At 44.2% G+C, this 18,235-nt stretch overlaps 1 protein-coding gene across 3 annotated transcripts in view; it reads left to right on the top strand.

Annotated features, from left to right (window-relative positions):
• LOC106562045 (coiled-coil domain-containing protein 102A) overlaps positions 1 to 18,235 on the top strand; it is a 79,484-nt gene that overhangs the window by 28,517 nt on the left and 32,732 nt on the right. For all 3 annotated transcript variants that reach the window (XM_014126581.2, XM_014126580.2, XM_014126582.2), the window contains exons 2-5: positions 13,148 to 13,878; positions 15,724 to 15,941; positions 16,735 to 16,843; positions 17,728 to 17,844. In XM_014126581.2, the coding sequence (XP_013982056.1) occupies positions 13,148 to 13,878; positions 15,724 to 15,941; positions 16,735 to 16,843; positions 17,728 to 17,844 (1,175 nt within the window). The remainder of the gene's footprint in view (positions 1 to 13,147; positions 13,879 to 15,723; positions 15,942 to 16,734; positions 16,844 to 17,727; positions 17,845 to 18,235) is intronic.

The following is an 18,235-nucleotide window of genomic DNA, read 5'->3' as shown; positions in this document are numbered from 1 at the left end:
TGCCATATCAGTTCTGTTATACTCACAGACATTATTTTAACAGTTTTAGAAACTTTAGAGTGTTTTCTATCCAAATCTAATTATATGCATTTCCTAGCTTCTGGGCCTGAGTAACAGGCAGTTTACTTTGGGAACGCTTTTCATCCGGAGGTGAAAATAGTGCCCCCTACCCTAATGAAGTTAAGGTTCTCTCTCTGGGTTTACCTTTGGCTGGCAAGTAAGAAATTGACAAGTAAGAAAGTGAGAAATTGACTATAAACACCAGTCTCAACGTCAACAGTAAAGAGGCGACTCCGGAATGCTGGCCTTCTAGGAAGAGTACCTCTGTCCAGTGTCTGTGTTCTTTTGCCCATCTTAATATTTTATTTCTATTGGCCAGTCTGAGATATGGCTTTTTCTTTGCAACTTTGCCTAGAGGGCCAGCATCCCGGAGTCGCCTCTTCACTGTTGACGTTGAGACTGGTGTTTTGCGGGGACTGTTTAATGAAGCTGTCAGTTGAGGACTTGTGAGGCGTCTGTTTCTCAAACTAGACACTCTAATGTACTTGTCCTCTTGCTCAGTTGTGCACCGGGGGCTCCTACTCCTCTTTCTATTCTGGTTAGAGCCAGTACACAGCGTTGTACGAGATCTTCAGTTTCTTGGCAATTTCTCGCATGAACAAGAATAGACTGACAAGTTTCAGAAGAAAGTTATTTGTTTCTGGCCATTTTGAGCCTGTAATCGAACCCACAAATGCTGATGCTCCTGATACTCAACTAGTCTAAAGAAGGACAGTTTTATTGCTTCTTTAATCAGGACAGTTTTCAGCTGTGCTAACATAATTGCAAAAGGGCTTTCTAATGATCAATTAGCCTTTTAAAATTATAAACATGGATTAGCTAACACAATGTGCCATTGGAACACAGGAGTGATGGTTGCTGATAATGGGCCTCTGTACGCCTATGTTGATATTCCATAAAAAAATCTGCCGTTTCCAGCTACTAGTCATTTACAACATTAACAATGTCTACACTGTATTTCTGATCAATTTGATGTTATTTAAATTGACAAAAAATGTGCTTTTCTTTCACAAACATGGACATTTCTAAGTGACCCCACACTTTTGAACAGTAGTGTACATGTATGTTCCCTTGGGCCCCTGAAAGTCATGGTTCTTTATTTGATGGATGATTAGTGTTGAAACATCCCCTCTGTGTCGTGTCCCTCTTGTGCCCTGACGCCAGCTAACAGGATTAAAACAGCCAGCTTCTTCAGTCATCCTCATACCTCCGTCAGATTCTATTCAGTCACTTTCCCCCGCAGTCACCGGCATCCCCCACGCACACACACACACGCACACACACGCACATGCACACACGCACACACGCACACACACGCACACACACACAGTCTTGTATAACTAACCTTGTGGGGACACACAATTCATTCAAAGTCCTATTTTCCCTAACCACAAACTAACCTTAACCCTAACCCTAAAACTAACCCTAGCTCCTAACCCTGAACCTAATTTTAACTATAACACTAAGTCTAACCTTAACCCTAAACCCCCTAGATTAGAGATCGACCGATTATGATACTGAATGAACAATGAACACTTTTATTTTAACTTAATATAATACATCAATAAAATCAATTTAGTCTCACATAAATAATGAAACATGTTCAATTTGGTTTAAATAATGCAAAAACAAAGTGTTGGACAAGAAAGTAAAAGTGCACGATGTGCCATGTAAAAAAGCTAACGTTTATGTTCCTTGCTCAGAACATGAGAACATGAGTCTTCAATATTCTCAGGTAAGAAGTTTTAGGTTGTAGTTATTATAGGACTATTTCTCTCTATACCATTTGTATTTCATATACCTTTGACTATTGGATGTTCAAATAGGTACTTTAGTATTGCCAGCCTAATCTCGGGAGTTGATAGGCTTGAAGTCATGAACAGCGCAATGCTTGAAGCATTGTGAAGAGCTGCTGGCAAACGCAGGAAAGTGCTCTTTGAATGAATGCTTACAAGCCTGCTGCTGCCTACCACCGCTCAAGTCAGACTGCTCTATCAAATCATAGACTTAATTCTAATATAATAACACACAGAAATACGAGCCTTAGATCATTAATATGGTCAAATCCGGAAACTATCATTTAGAAAACAAAACATTTAAACTTTCAGTGAAATACGGAACCGTTCCGTATTTTATCTAACGGGTGGCATCCATAAGTCTAAATATTCCTGTTACATTGCACAACCTTCAATGTTATGTCATAATTACGTAAAATTCTGGCAAATTAGTTCGCAACGAGCCAGGCGGCCCAAACTGTTACATATACCTTGACTCCGCATGCAATGAACGCAAGAGAAGTGACACAATTTCCCTAGTTTAATATTGCCTGCTAACCTGGATTTCTTTAAAAAAATATACTTCTGGGTATTGATTTTAAGAAAGGCATTGATGTTTATGGTTAGGTACATTCGTGCAACGATTGTGCTTTTTTCGCAAATGCGCTTTTGTTAAATCATCCCCCATTTGGCGAAGTTGGCTGTCTTTGTTAGGAAGAAATAGTCTTCACACAGTTCGCAATGAGCCAGGCGGCCCAAACTGCTGCATATACCCTGACTCTGCTGCTCAGAACGCAAGAGAAGTGACACAATTTCCCTAGTTAAAAGAAATTCATGTTAGAAGGCAATATTAACCTCTTACATCTAGATGTTCCGCTAGCGAAACACCGCTCCAATATCCAATGATAGGGCGTGGCGCGAAATACAAACTCCTCGAAAATGGGAATGGTGGGAATGCTAGTTCTGAACGTCACATGCTAATGTAAAAAGCTGTTTTTTTTATATAAATATGAACTTGATTGAACAAAACATGCATGTATTGTATAACATAATGTCCTAGGGTTGTCATCTGATGAAGATCATCAAAGGTTAGTGCTGCATTTAGCTGTGGTTTTGTTTTTTGTGACATTATATGCTAGCTTGAAAAATGGGTGTCTGATTATTTCTGGCTTGGTACTCTGCTGACATAATCTAATGTTTTGCTTTCGCTGTAAAGCCTTTTTGAAATCGGACAGTGTGGTTAGATAAAGGAGAGTCTTGTCTTTAAAATGGTGTAAAATAGTCATATGTTTGAAAAATGGAAGTTTTGGGATTTTTGAGGAATTTGTAATTCGCGCCACGGCTATCATTGGATATTGGAGCAGGTGTTCCGCTAGCGGAACGTCTAGATGTAAGAGGTTAAAGACAAGACTCTCCTTTAACCTCTTACATCTAGACGTTCCATGGTCAGAGAGGGCACTTCCTGTTTGGAATCTTCTCAGGTTTTGGCCTGCCATATGAGTTCTCTTATACTCACAGACACCATTCAAACAGTTTCAGAAACTTTAGGGTGTTTTCTATCCAAATCAAACAATTATATGCATATTCTAGTTTCTGGGCAGGAGTAATAAACAGATTAAATCGGGTACGTTTTTTATCCGGCCGTGAAAATACTGCCCCCTATCCATAACAGGTTAACTAAATATGCAGGTTTTTAAATATATACTTGTGTATTGATTTTAAGAAAGGCGTTGATGTTTATGGTTAGGTACACATTGGTGCAACGACAGTGCTTTTTTCGCGAATGCACTTGTTAAATCACCCGTTTGTCGAAGTAGGCTATGATTCAATGATAAATTAACAGGCACCGCATCGATTATATGCAACGCAGAACAAGCTAGATAAACTAGTAATATCATCAACCATGTGTAGTTAACTAGTGATTATGTTAAGATTGATTGTTTTTTATGAGATACGTTTAATGCTAGCTAGAACCTTACCTTGGCTCCTTGCTGCACTCGCATAACAGGTAGTCAGCCTGCCACGCAGTCTCCTCGTGGAGTGCAATGTAATCGGCCATGATCGGTGTCCAAAAATGCCGATTACCGATTGTTATGAAAACGTGAAATCGGCTCTAATTAATCGGCCATTCCGATTAATCGGTCAACCTCTACCCTAGATATAGCAGTTGACCTTGTGAGGACTAATAAAATGTCACACATTAGTGTTGACCTTTTTGTCCTCAGTGAAAGCAAGCTTTAATTTGCTGATATGTGCAGCAGTACCAGTCAGTTTCTGCAGTGCAGAAGGCCCCTCTCTCACCCTGGCTGTTACCATTGGACCCTGACTCTGAGATGCAGACTCCACTCTCTCTGCTGGTCAGCTGTCCCCTGGCCCTCTCATTGTCCCCCCTCATCCTGCTGGGTGGAGACCCTATTAAGAGCACAGTCACAGCCAGGGCAGGTTGTTCGGATCATTGATATGTAGAAGATGGAGACTGCTATGCCAGCTGTGTGATATTCCGATCCTGATTCCTGTCCCCCCTCTCCATTATCCAGGGCCTCAACAGGAAACAAGAAGCCCTAAAATCCATGGATTGTTGTTATTTTACTGGAGTCTAGAATTGGGAGATTTTTTTGCTTGCCAAATCAGTTAGGCACTACAGGCTAAGAGATTTTAATGAGCAATGACACTTTGTTTGTTGTATTTGGACAAGCATCACTGAAAAAATATTAATCAGAGACTGTTCATATGTTTTTAAGTCTCTAGTACTTATGTTTTGCAAAACGCTTCCCTCTGCTGTTGCTGTCTGTTGAAGATTTAATAGCAAGATGACCAAATCATGACCCATTTTCCTGATGGTGTTGGATTTAACGTTAGTGAGCCCAAAGTCACGGTACAATGATTTTCTCCGTTGAATAACATGAGCTAGATTAAAATGAACCAGAAGCTCTCACTTCATCACTCCTTCATATATTTGGTGAGGCTATTGCGCGGTACTTTTTAAGTCACTTGATGTACTATAGTGAAGTGAACTGTTTTCTCCTATGCTGAAGTGTCTGCCCCAGATAGTCTTGTCTTACCTACAGTAGCACCAATATCACAACATCTCAAAGATCTTAGAGAAAGTGATAGCACCACTACCATCTCAGATCTGGTCCTGTAGCTTTCTGCACTTCTACGTAAAAAGATGCAGAGACAAGCACTCGGGTTAATAGGCACATGTTTGTGTTGTGTGTTTTCAGATAAGAACGAATAAAGCGGTGACCCCCAAAAAAATGCTTTCCGCTTCACCAAGATGGAAGAAAGATATAAAAACAACACTTTCTCAGTCTGCGGTTGTAGACCCAGGCTGCACAGCCTGTTTGGCTTCCTTTGGTAGTTTCAGGTGTAAAACCGCAAGGTGCTGTCGTGTAGGCAACTGGAACGCACGATACAGCCTGTAACAACTAAAGCAGTTGTGCCTTTTGTATAAAGATACTGTTTGTGTGTCTTGTTAAAATTAGGAAAGTGCATTGGCAATGTAGCACCAGCAGCAGGGAATTATATTGTTCCTTTCTATCTTTCACTTGAATACAGTTGTAGAATTTTCTGCCTGCATCCTCAAAATGTTCAATTTCTGTCACTCTGTCTCTCCTCTATTTCTGATGGCAGAACACTGTTTTCTCACAGCAACACTAGGCTGTGTGTAGTGACAGCACTGTGTTCTTGTATTCCCTAACCATTATACCCCACATACAGTAGGGAGAACAAGTATTTGATACACTGCCGATTTTGCAGGTTTTCCTACTTACAAAGCATGTAGAGGTCTGTAATTTTTATCATAGGTACACTTCAACTGTGAGAGATGGAATCTAAAACAAAAATCCAGAAAATCACATTGTATGATTTTTAAGTAATTCATTTGCATTTTATTGCATGACATAAGTATTTGATCACCTACCAACCAATAAGAATTCTGGCTCTCACAGACCTGTTAGTTTTTCTTTAAGAAGCCCTCCTGTTCTCCTCTCATTACCTGTATTAACTGCACCTGTTTGAACTCATTACCTGTATAAAAGACACCTGTCCACACACGCAATCAAACAGACTCCAACCTCTCCACAATGGCCAAGACCAGAGAGCTGTGTAAGGACATCAGGGATATAATTGTAGACCTGCACAAGGCTGGGATGGGCTACAGGACAATAGGCAAGCAGCTTGGTGAGAAGGCAACAACTGTTGGCGCAATTATTAGAAAATGGAAGAAGTTCAAGATGACGGTCAATCACCCTCGGTCTGGGGCTCCATGCAAGATCTCACCTCGTGGGGCATCAATGATCATGAGGAAGGTGAGGGATCAGCCCAGAACTACACGGCAGGACCTGGTCAATGACCTGAAGAGAGCTGGGACCACAGTCTCAAAGAGAACCATTAGTAACACACTACGCCGTCATGGATTAAAATCCTGCAGGGAACGTAAGGTCCCCCTGCTCAAGCAGTGACCATCTGGATGATCCAGAGGAGGAATGGGAGAAGGTCATGTGGTCTGATGAGACAAAAATAGAGCTTTTTGGTCTAAACTCCACTCGCCGTGTTTGGATGAAGAAGAAGGATGAGTACAACCCCAAGAACACCATCCCAACCGTGAAGCATGGAGGTGGAAACATCATTCTTTGGGGATGATTTTCTGCAAAAGGGACAGGACGACTGCACCGTATTGAGGGGAGGATGGATGGGGCCATGTATCGCGAGATCTTGGCCAACAACCTCCTTCCCTCAGTAAGAGTATTGAAGATGGGTTGTGGCTGGGTCTTCCAGCATGACAACGTCCCGAAAAACACAGCCAGGGCAACTAAGGAGTGGCTCCGTAAGAAGCATCTCAAGGTCCTGGAGTGGCCTAGCCAGTCTCCAGACCTGAACGCAATAGAAAATCTTTGGAGGGAGCTGAAAGTCCGTATTGCCCTGCGACAGCCCCAAAACCTGAAGGATCTGGAGAAAGTCTGTATGGAGGAGTGGGCCAAAATCCCTGCTGCAGTGTGTGCAAACCTGGTCAAGAACTACAGGAAACGTATGATCTCTGTAATTGCAAACAAAGGTTTCTGTACCAAATATGAAGTTCTGCTTTTCTGATGTATCAAATACTTATGTCATGCAATAAAATGCTAATTAATTACTTAATCATACAATGTGATTTTCTGGATTTTTGTTTTAGATTCCGTCTCTCACAGTTGAAGTGTACCTATCATAAAAATTACAGACCTCTACATGCTTTGTAAGTAGGAAAACCTGCAAAATCGGCAGTGTATCAAATACTTGTTCTCCCCACTGTAGGTACAAGTCTTGATGGAATAGAATTAGCATATACATGTCATGGTTGTCTTACAGTATAAATGGAATCAAACTTGATTTAAAGTGCATTTAAAATCGCAAAACACTTTATAGTTAGACATATCTATTCATATTAGTTTATGTTACTTTGAGTGGTGGTGCGTCTGTGTGGTAGGTTCCAGTGAAGGCTACTCTACTCTCTCTTTCTGCGTTTCATTTCTCAATATCCTGCAGCTATCGGCTGGATTCCACATATCCCACATGAGCTTGGATCCTCCAGCTGGAACCAGTTTCCAATGGAAGTTCCCCAGAGAAATTGGCTTATTTATAGAGGCATTTCATTTTGGGATCGCTGACCCATGATACCACTGTCTTGGAACAGATTGTATTGAAATGCAGAAACTCAGCTCCAGCTTTTACTTTGTTCTTTCTTTTCTAGTTTTCAGTCTCTGTCCATCTCTTCTCTCCATCTGGAGTCTTTTTGAAACTCGCTCCCTTTTGCACTCATTCTTTCACTCACCCGTTGTAGAGCCATGTTGATTTGCTCCACTTTTTTCTCTTGGAGTTTGTTGACTAGACTTTTGTTTGTGCTTATTGTATCTGTCTGCAGTAGTCACTCAGTATTAGGATCACTTCCCAGTTCAATACCTTGTTCACCTCTTTGATGTTTCCCTACAAGATTCGGATCGGTGAAGGTGAACAAATACCCCATGGAGGCATAAGAGGGAGACAACAAGTAGTCCATTCAAACCAATGACATAATTCATAGAACAGCAGCTGACCTTCCCTGTAGCTCAGTTGGTAGAGCATGGTGTTTGCAACGTCAGGGTCGTGGGTTCGATTCCCACGGGGGGCCAGCACAGGAAAAAAATAATAATTATGCATTCACTACTGTAAGTCACTCTGGATAAGAGTGTCTGCTAAATGACTAAAATGTAAAAAGGTAAATGGATGGGTCTGAAGAACAACTTGAACTTTTGATTGGCATGTTGACAAATGTTAGTCTGTCAGTAGGCTTTGATATTGTTGAGATGGGTCTTTGATCATTATGTAGAGAGACGCAACAGCTTAGCCCATGATCTCAGCACCCGTACACACTCTGTGATATTCCAGAAACAGACACAAACCCCCTTCACCCCTGACCTCTGAAATGAAGTGACAGGAAGAGGCTGCTGTGGTAGAGGCTGCTCAACTGCGCTCCATAGAAATGTATGCATGTTTCCTTTGTGTAACCACATTTAAGTGCAATGTCTGCCTGTCTGTCTGTTTGAAAAAACGTATTTTACCAGACTGTTCAACCTCCTTTTACGCTCTAAGTAGACAGTTACAAAATAGACCATTCCTACGCAGGAGTTCGAGATCATTTTCTTTGCAATCCTGATCCTGAAGAGCAACTTAGTGCTTGATTGATTAATTGAAGCCATACAGTACTGTCCCCTCCATGTAGGCCTAGGTGAAAACCACTGTGTATGTACAGCGAAAACACCAGCTGCAGCCTTCAAAACCCTCTGTCTGCCAGCCAGACACAGACCAAACATTTCCCTTCTTATAGCCTATCTCCTCTATACCCAAATGCAATCTCTTCCAGTCATTGTCTTTGGGTTTCTGCACTCTTCTTCTGTCCCTCTGTTTCATACTTTCTCTTACCTTCTCATTCTTCTCTCGTTCCTGCTCTCGTTCTACCTTCCTGTCTGCGTCTGATGAGGCTTTCTCTGTCTCCCTTTTGTATTACTAGACCCAGTTCCTGTGTCTTCACTTGATTCAGTTCAGATTACATCCACAGTTAGCTGATAGAAGAAGAGTTGTCTCGTTTTCCACTTTATCTTCTTATTTTCTGTAGCAGCCTCTTCACCTGTTCTCCTCTTCTTCCACATACTTATATATGTTCACTTTTTCTCTCCATAAAAACTATCCCTTTCCATGCGAGGGGACAACAGAAATGGTTTGTGGTCCAGACAGAGCCATTGTGTGTGTGTTTCTGTGTATGTTGCTATCCCTGACGGATATGTCGTACAAAGGCGACAGGGCCCAAACCATCTCCCTCTCTGTCTCTGTCGCTGCCTCCCTTTTAGAGAGCACGAGACAAGACCCTCAGAGGATAGTGCTCAGTGTAGGTGAAAAGAAGCGGGAGGTTATCTCCTTCCTCTACTGGACTCCCTCAGCTGACTCCAACCACCATCTCTGAGCTGTAGCGTGAGCCCTGGTGCGGAGTGACAGAGTAAGCTAGTGAGAGAGGTGGGTGCCTACTAGGGGGCTTAGGCAGAGAGTTTATATGGAGGGGACATTAAAATGGCATGGCATAATGAGATGTTATAGATCGTCCCCCACTGAAATCTTAATGAACATGAAATGGAGAATATGGATCACAAGGAGACTGCAGGCAGTGAAGGCGTTACGTAGGTACATAATACATCTCTGACGGCACTGCTCACAATCTCCTTTGTGTTTGAGATTCCTCAAGATATCCACTAGTACAGAGACCGGGCAGAGAACAGTCAGAGACAGAGATGGTATTTTAGACAAGATCTTTGAGAGAACGCATGGTGAATGAGCGTCCTTCATACATTTGTTACTCACAGGGAACTGGTGAGTTTGCTGCTCAGTGTTTAGGACTAATGTGTTGGTCTGTTACTGCAGAATCCTTGCTATGTTTATTCCACAATTTGCATCTTTGTACGTTTGGTGTGCCACGCTAGTAGCCTACGGTGGGTGTATTTTTATATTTAGTCTCTCTCATCAGCATATAAACAGCTTCCCTTAAGCCAGAGCAAATAATTATGGCTCAGCCATGCAATTGATCCATTACATGAGTCTCCCTCACACACACAGTGCTACAGGTCTGGTGTGATTAAGTTGCAGTAAACATGTCAGATACAGGCTCTGATGGTGATCAGGCGAGGGATTCTGCACTAGACTCCCGGCTCATCTCATGTTTTACACCCCAGAGAGTTGGTTTTGGGGGTGTTGATTTGAGAATTCATATCCTTTTACACCAAAGTCCTCTCAGACTCTTCACTCGCCTCATTCTCATACATAGATAAACCATGCTGTCGCTGCCTCTGGGGATTGGAAATTAATGATCAGAGTTTCGGTTTCTGCCCTTACAAGAAACCAGCTAAAACGGTCTCATCATCAAGTCTACCCATCCCTCACTGTCAGCAAATGCACATGTATTCTTGATGTTGTTGGCAAGGGCCATGACCCTGCAAAAATGTGTCGTTTTATAGCAAATTTCTTGCAATTCTACACATATTGCCACAGGGCAGAGAGAAAATGTGCAGTTTTATAGCTAATTACATGCTATTCTACACATTTTGCAATGAGGCTGAGAGACAATTTTGTAGTTTTACAGCTAATTTCCTATAATTGTAAACATTTTTGCCATGTCTTATGACCTGTTCAAATCTGCCTTCCGGGGACTGTTGGGTGTGTGGTACTCTAGTGATGACCTGTCTGTAGAGTATTTTCATTCTATCTTTCTGCATAAATTCCTTTCTGGTAACCGATTCATCGGTGTCTAGGGACTGCAAGTTGCCATGGTGTTAAGCCGAAGTCTGAGTCTGGACATGCGTGAGGTCAATGGGTTTACTGGGTTGCCATGGTGCTAGTTGAAGCTTCATTTCTCATCCTGGGCTGTTTGCAAATTACCTTTGCAATTTTCTTCAAGCTGTACTGGCTCTAGGCAATCTCAAACGTGTGACCATTCATCACCTCCTGTAACTGGCACCAGAACAGTATGAAGAGGATGGCCCATTGTATCTCACCTACTCAGACTGGCCCCAGATCACACCTAGCAGGAGAACGTATTTCTGAACTCCACAGGGACACTGAACTTTATGTTACTCATTTATCGACCAGAATGTTTTGCTGTGGCAGTTGTGGTTAATGATCATAGAATAGGAGTAGACTAGAGCGTGTGATTGTCGGTGATTGTCAAGCAAATAACTGTCAGCCTCAAGTTAACGAACATAAACACATTTAGCATCTCCTGGCTTCCACACTTAGCCTACAAACCATTTGAAAAAGTCTAATAAATCCATGTAATATAGCCTACACCTTCACAATTAATCCACTATTTATTTTAGACAGGTCTAAAGAAGCATGTTGTAGAAAATGTAGTCTATTTCAGAAAAGAATAGCATACTCTGAGTTGGCTATGCCAAATGGCTGTGGGCTGCACTAGTTCATTTAGCAGACAAGATTTGCTTATAATTCCGTGGCATTATTTTATAGTATATAAAATACAATTGAACAAAGCTGAATAAAATATAAATATTTTCTCCAAACGATTTGGGGGAGTGCACACATGCAACTATTCTGTGTTGAGCGGTTAACAAAGAATTAGGTACTCCTATACGCTTCATTTAGTTGTTCTACAAACGTTGGGCTGTATGTTTGGATGTGGTACATGGTAAGGCTGCATGATGAGACTCTTATGATGATTTGGGGAAAAAAGTAGCTTGAAAGGCATGAGCTCTGCTTTAGTGTTTTTTGCGCAGGCTGTACACACTCCAATAGTCTCTCATTCACAATTTGACAAGCACTTAATAATGCCACAAATTTTAAGGCGGCATCCCCTTTGTGGCCGTAATGCACCCTAAATAAATTCATGCCTTTTGCGGCCCGCAGTGCTGCGTTGTGCCCTTCTCCCTGTGTGTGATGTGCAACTCGTAGTGTCACTCCCTCACACGGCCCTCGGTCACATGATCAGGTCTTTCTCACAGGCTACAAGTTAATACAGACACATCGGAGACGCAACTCCGCACTTCCTTATCCAATTTCGAGGTGCATATTGAAGATATTTTTTCATCAGCCAACAAGATGAGTAGGCCTAACGAACAGCAAACGCACTAGCCTATGTCAATCTACTATCCCCCATAGTACAAAAGTTGAAGTATTCTATTCTGTGCGATAAATAAATATTCCAATCATAGTTTGGGACAGTTGTGGGATGCGATAGATCCCAAATTAATACAAACCCTTTTATGCAATGTGGCTGATGCAACAGATCAGAACATTTCACTTAAAATGTTGATAAACTATTAGGCCATTTCTTCACATTATGAGCGCAGCAATGCGCACAAGGTTGTAGAATATAAGCGTGAATGTTCCATTAGCAGAAAACACCATTATCAAAAGTGACCGCAAATGCAATTATGCATGTAATGCTTTTATTATTTTCCCACTTTAGTTGTGATACAAGCCTCATTAAAATATATAGGCCTGTGGGCTAGGCTACATGAGGTGTGCGACTATGATTCGAACAAGTAAAGAAGAAAAAAGGCGTTGTTTCTTATGCTGGGCGTCATTCACAAGTGATGATATATAATTCACAAGTGATAGGCTAATATTGTCACCCATCAGACTATTCTTGATTTAATCTTGTTTTCACATATTCTAAATAATATATGTGTGACATTTGTTTTGCTTTAGAACGGACCATTATCATGCACCTGTATTGAAACGGGCAGCGGGAAAAAATGCTTGTCATCTATGCACTTAAATAGCGAATGGAGGACACTTTTCCTCGTGGTTTATTTTCATGCCAACCAGGTAGGCTGTAGTCCTGTTGTAAATATAAGCAATGTGCTTAATATTAGGAAAGTTGAGAAATAAATATAGTTGGCCTAGCCTATAGAAAGCTGATGGGATCCTCTTCTTTTTAATAGAGGCCATCACTCTGTTTTCTCACACAATTGCATAGTTTATAGAAATGTTGCGCAACATGAGCTCATGGGCTCCCATGAAGTGTTTGATTAGATTTTTGAAAACATTTGCATTGATGTCAGAGTGATTAGAGGGACAATGGACTGCTGAGTACCAGGCAGTTAGCACGTTTTGTAGGCTACTAATGACCAGCAGCATCAGAGCTTGGAGAAGCCTAATTACCGTGACTAACCGGTCATGTGGAATTTGACTGCCTTCATGACTTGTGACCGCAGGTGTGGTGGTAATATGGTCACTGCAACAGCCCTAATACTGTTCAGCTAACCAGTGTCTCCGTTTTGTGTTTGAATCTGCAGGTAGCCAACTGAGTAAAGATGACCATGCACTCCTGAGTGCACAGCATCGCTCGTTTCCTGCTTTTTCCTGGATCATCATCGGCTCTGTGATGAACCACACCCCTAGCCCCCACATGGCCGAGGCCGCTAAGTCCGGGGCGGGCCTGCTCTGTGGCCTGGGCCTGGGGCCGGACAGGGTCCGCTCTCCTGATAGCCTGACCCACACGCCCAGCCCCACGGGAGGCACCCCCAGCTCCAGCCCTCCCCTGCTGCTCTCCCCTGGCCTGGGCGAGTCTGGGGACTGGGAGAGCCGTGAGGAGCTACGTCTGAGGGAGCTGGAGGAGGCCAGGGCGCGAGCTGCCCAGATGGAGAAGACCATGCGCTGGTGGTCGGACTGCACGGCCAACTGGAGGGAGAAGTGGAGCAAGGTGCGCTCCGAGAGGAACCGGGCACGGGACGAGGTGCGGCAGCTCCGCCAGAGGCTGGACACCCTGACCAAGGAGCTGATGGGCGCACGTCGGGAGCGCCAGGAACTGGCCTCCGAGAACGAGACACTCAGACAGGAAGCACTGCGTCTCCGTGCTGACCAGGCCTCACCCTCCCACGCCCCCTCAGCACCACCCTCCACCCCACCCTCCTCCTCCTCACAGCCCCTTGTGGACAGCAAGCAGGACAGGGTGGGCGAGGGGCCCGGGTCACCAGAACAGGAACCAGTGAGAGATGTGGACACAGAGAAACCTGACAGACAAAAGGTGGGAGAATGGTCACACACTTTAGAACCAAACAATGTCAGAGACACACTACAGTACTCTATAACCCAGCACAGATCTGAGCCAGGGGAAAGGTTGATCGGAGTTCTTGGTAGAAGATAGAGCACCAGTCACTTATTTGGGCCAGCGTTTCATCTTGTTAATGAAAAGCCAGCAGCAGATATGTCTCAGAGCTTAACCTCCAGCATTGTGCCTCAGTGGGAGCTCTGCTGAAGTGTAGCTTTTGTTGTTAAAATAGAATCCCCCCTGCACCACCTTATCTTCTACCCAGGGGGCACAGCTTGGGTACTGAATCATTGGAGCCCAGTCCCCTCTCTGTGAGCCTCATATTCTCAGACATTTTGGAGGGATGGGAAATTCCCTGTTAGACCCACGAAATTAAACAAGCTTCCTGTCACAGAAAAGCCTGTCATCTTGCATGATTGGAAGGCATTGTAGCTGTTGGTGTCCTCAGATGTCCTTTGTCAATTAGACACAGGTCACAATAGACTCCCTGAGCTGGCTCATCAGGTTTACAGTAGGGTAGCATTCTACCTGGGATCATAATGTGTATTCAGGTCCTATTTATAACTCGTTGTTGAGAGTTGGACAAGATGAGGTTTCTGTTTTTAGGAAATGTGTATATTGGCAAGGAGTGTTCAGCTGTATGCAGCTCAAGCAGCAGTGAATACAGATCAATGCCATTAGCAATCTGACTTGACCTTGAGCCAACTCACACATGGGTGGGCTGCTGTTTTCATGGAAACACTCTTGACAGACACACACTTTCACACTCATACAGAACAGGAGGTCCACTTCAGGCATGAAAGGTAATGGCGATAACCATTCTCCGTTTACCAGTCTGGAGCCAAAGGGGAAACAGACGATAAGTGAATAATGAGAAGACGTACAACACAAACCTGGAGGAGAATGTCCAGTCAGATTCTTTCTCATTGGCTCACCATAGGCCAACACATACACTGAGCTCTCCCTAGGCAAGCAGCTGGCCATGTATAATAAATTACTGTTGGATAAACAGCAGCATGAAAATGAGCTGGGCATTGTGGGGATGCTCACATACAATCCCATTTCCTGCCCCTCCATTGTTCTCTCCCTCAGTCTTACACCGACACGCTGAGTGCTTCCACATGTGGCGGGCTGAGTGAGAGGAGCAGCGGCTACCCGCTCACCTCCACCTTATTCATGAACCTCTAGGTCCCCCTGCTGGCCACCGCTGGTAACAGCCTGTGTTTTTCCTTCAATCTGATGGTTGTGCTCTTGTGCTCAGCTTTCTCAGTAACAGGAGGTTGGCAGAGGGTCCGGAGCCCTGTGTGGTTCCCAGAGACAGGAAGAGAAGGAAGAGAAGAAAGAATATGTGGTTGAAAAAGTTCAAACGTCCTGGGAATTTAATTTTTACAGACAGGAAATTGGGATAGGGGGTAATATGATAGCTGCTGTACCGGCGCTGTTGAGTTAGGAAAAAACCTGTCTCCCTGGTGGGGTTTAATTAAGAAAAGTAAATATTTGAGTCTCGGAGTCTGCTTCGCTCTCCAGCCTTCTCTCTTGGAGTGGAGCTGTGATGGCTGACGTCAGGGTTTCAGAGTGGGGGGACTCCACTGCATGGTTCATCAAATCAAATTTGATTTGTCATATGCTTCGTAAACAACAGGTGTAGACTAACAGTGAATGAAATTGCATATAACCCTCTTCCTCATTCCTCTCTTCTTTCTGGTCATTCTTCCGGATTCTCCCTTTTACCTACACCCTCTGTCTTTCCCTCCCTCCCTTCCACTTTCTCGATCCTCTGTCATTGTTTGTTTCTTTCTTTCTATCCCTCCCTTCTCCTAGGAGCTGGAGCTGTTGGAGTCAGTGCTGAGGTCCAAGGCGGAAGGTCCAGACTCGTGGGACGCCCGTAGTGCCAGCAGCCTGCGTTCTGCCCTGAGTCGTCAGGACCGCAGCCGGCTGCTCTGGGATGACATCGCTGCCATGGAGGAGGACCCCGGCAAGATCAACGCCCTCCAGCTCCGCCTCGACGAATCACAGAAGGTCCTGCTCAAGGAACGCGAGTAAGGAGAGGGGATCGAGGGAGGAGGAAAGGAGACTGAAGGAGGGCAATATTTAGAGAGGTTGAGGACTGTTCAATTATGTGAAGGTGCTTTCCTCAGATATATTATGGCTCGTATGGAAATTAGCATTAATGTTGAGTGTATAGAAAGTGTAGACTAGTAATTGCTCTGTCTCTTCTCTGTTCCATCGTTGGCTGAGATGCCAGTCTCATAATTTACAAGCAGAGCCTCCTGTTTTGGCCTGAGCTCAGCTCTGGCACCGCTGCAGCTTCCCACTCTCGCCAACACTACCATCAGCCCCATTATCTTTTCCATTAGAATCATAACTGTTTTATGAGCTCTCTGGAGGCTGCTGATTTCCGCTGGTGATTGGTCTGCATCTTCAGGTCCAACAATCTGGCAGAGCCCGTCTGTCTGTAAGACTGGTTTCTGTTGGGCTATTCTGGAACATTCATTCTGTCAGTGCCATAGGCACCCTGCTGACCTCAGGAGAAGACATTTATATTCAACCAGAATATTGAAGTCAGCTGTCACTTTTAGTTAAATCATAACATCTATCCAACTCTGTTTTGATGGCATCATGGTAACATAGTATTTTGGGGACACAGGTTCTGTCAAGTCTCTTCCTTCAAAAACATATTGAATAGGCACAGCTATTTTCCTGTATTAAATATTCAGGACTAATATTGTGCATGTTTTAGATTGTTCTCTGAAGGTTTGTTATCTATCTCTGTTGAATAGTCATTACCTATGTTGCTAGAGTAGTATTTAACCAACTCTCTTCTCTCCCCAGGGATAAGCATGCACTCAGTAAGAGCATAGAAAAGCTGGAAACAGAGCTCAACCAATGGAAACTCAAATACGAGGAGCAGAACAAGACCAAGCAGGAAGCCATGAAACAGGTGAGATTCTAGGGTCACCTTTACCTTCTAATCCCCCAACAACCATCCAGGGGACGAATACGTGCCCTCAGAGGCCATGCATCAAACGGGGTAAAGGCATCAAACGTCAGCCCTTTCACCCTGGTGGTCTTAGAAGGGTTGTCATCATATTGGCCTTGGGAATATGGTCCGTACCTACGTCAATACAGCCTGGCAGACTGGCACACATCCACCTCACACAGACACACCTGCTGAGACAGCAGCTTCAAAGAGCCAGAGAGAGGGTGTGTGTTTACAGGAGACAGCCACTGGGAGGCACTCTGTGCTCAAAGCAGACAAGCTCTGTGTGTGTGTGTGTGTGTGTGTGTGTGTGTGTGTGTGTGTGTGTGTGTGTGTGTGTGTGTGTGTGTGTGTGTGTGTGTGTGCCCGTCGATGTCATTGGAAAACCGTGAATGGACTGGCAGGGTAGTCAGTGAAGACTGAAAAATCTCTCCGGATATCATGAAGGGCAGAGAGGAGAGGAGAAGAGGTGGTGGAGGAGAGAGGAGAAGATAGAGAGGAGCGATAAGAGGGATGAGAACAGTGAGTGCAGAGAAGGAGAGGTGAAGGTGGAGATGTGGCATGTGTGTAATATGTGCCTGGACCACGGTGGGATCTCCGAGGTTGAAGGGAGAAACCGCTGTAGCCTGCACAGCTGAGTGAGAACGTCATGTTGTATGGGAGTGTATCATCCTTGAAGGTGGCTCAGTTTATAGGAGGAGCTAGAAATAATGCTAAGACAACGGATGCCCACATTCTTACCAAGGAGCTTAACACCTGTAGTAGTTCCTGCTGTCTGGCTGTATTCATTCTCTCTCTCTCTCTCTCTCTCTCTCTCTCTCTCTCTCTCTCTCTCTCTCTCTCAGCTGAACATGTTGAAGGAGGTACACCAGGATGAGTTGGGTCGTATGTCGGAGGACCTGGAGGATGAGCTGGGAGCACGCACCAGTATGGACAAGAAACTGGCCGAGCTACGAGCAGAGGTGAGGCTGAAACACACTTCTATAGTTTTATAGATCTCAAACCCCTTTACATTTAATGGGGGTGATTCAGCCCATTTAACAGCAATTGAACTCAAGTGCACACTTGTCTCTGACTCCATGTGACGAACTAGTTGACATGGTGGCAGTGGGAGCTGGGTGGGTGGGCAGTGTGTCACTGACATACTAAGTTGTAATTTTTGGAGAGTATATTTCATGCCTGTGGCTCATGGTGGAGTGGAACGAGTCCTCTCCTTTGAGGTGTTCATTAGAGAGCCCTCCTCCCATCGCCTGTCCCTTCTCAGAGGAACGTGTCACGTTGTCCCAGCGGCCCCCGGGGGCCGGACACCAGCCCACTGTCAGCCTCACGTGCCTCACACCTCTCCTCTCTCTT

Source organism: Salmo salar, chromosome ssa11 (genome assembly GCF_905237065.1).
Source record: "Salmo salar chromosome ssa11, Ssal_v3.1, whole genome shotgun sequence".
In the NCBI taxonomy this organism is placed as follows: domain Eukaryota; kingdom Metazoa; phylum Chordata; class Actinopteri; order Salmoniformes; family Salmonidae; genus Salmo; species Salmo salar.
The sequence above is the reverse complement of the archived record's forward strand: the minus strand, read 5'-3'. Positions and strand labels throughout refer to the sequence as shown.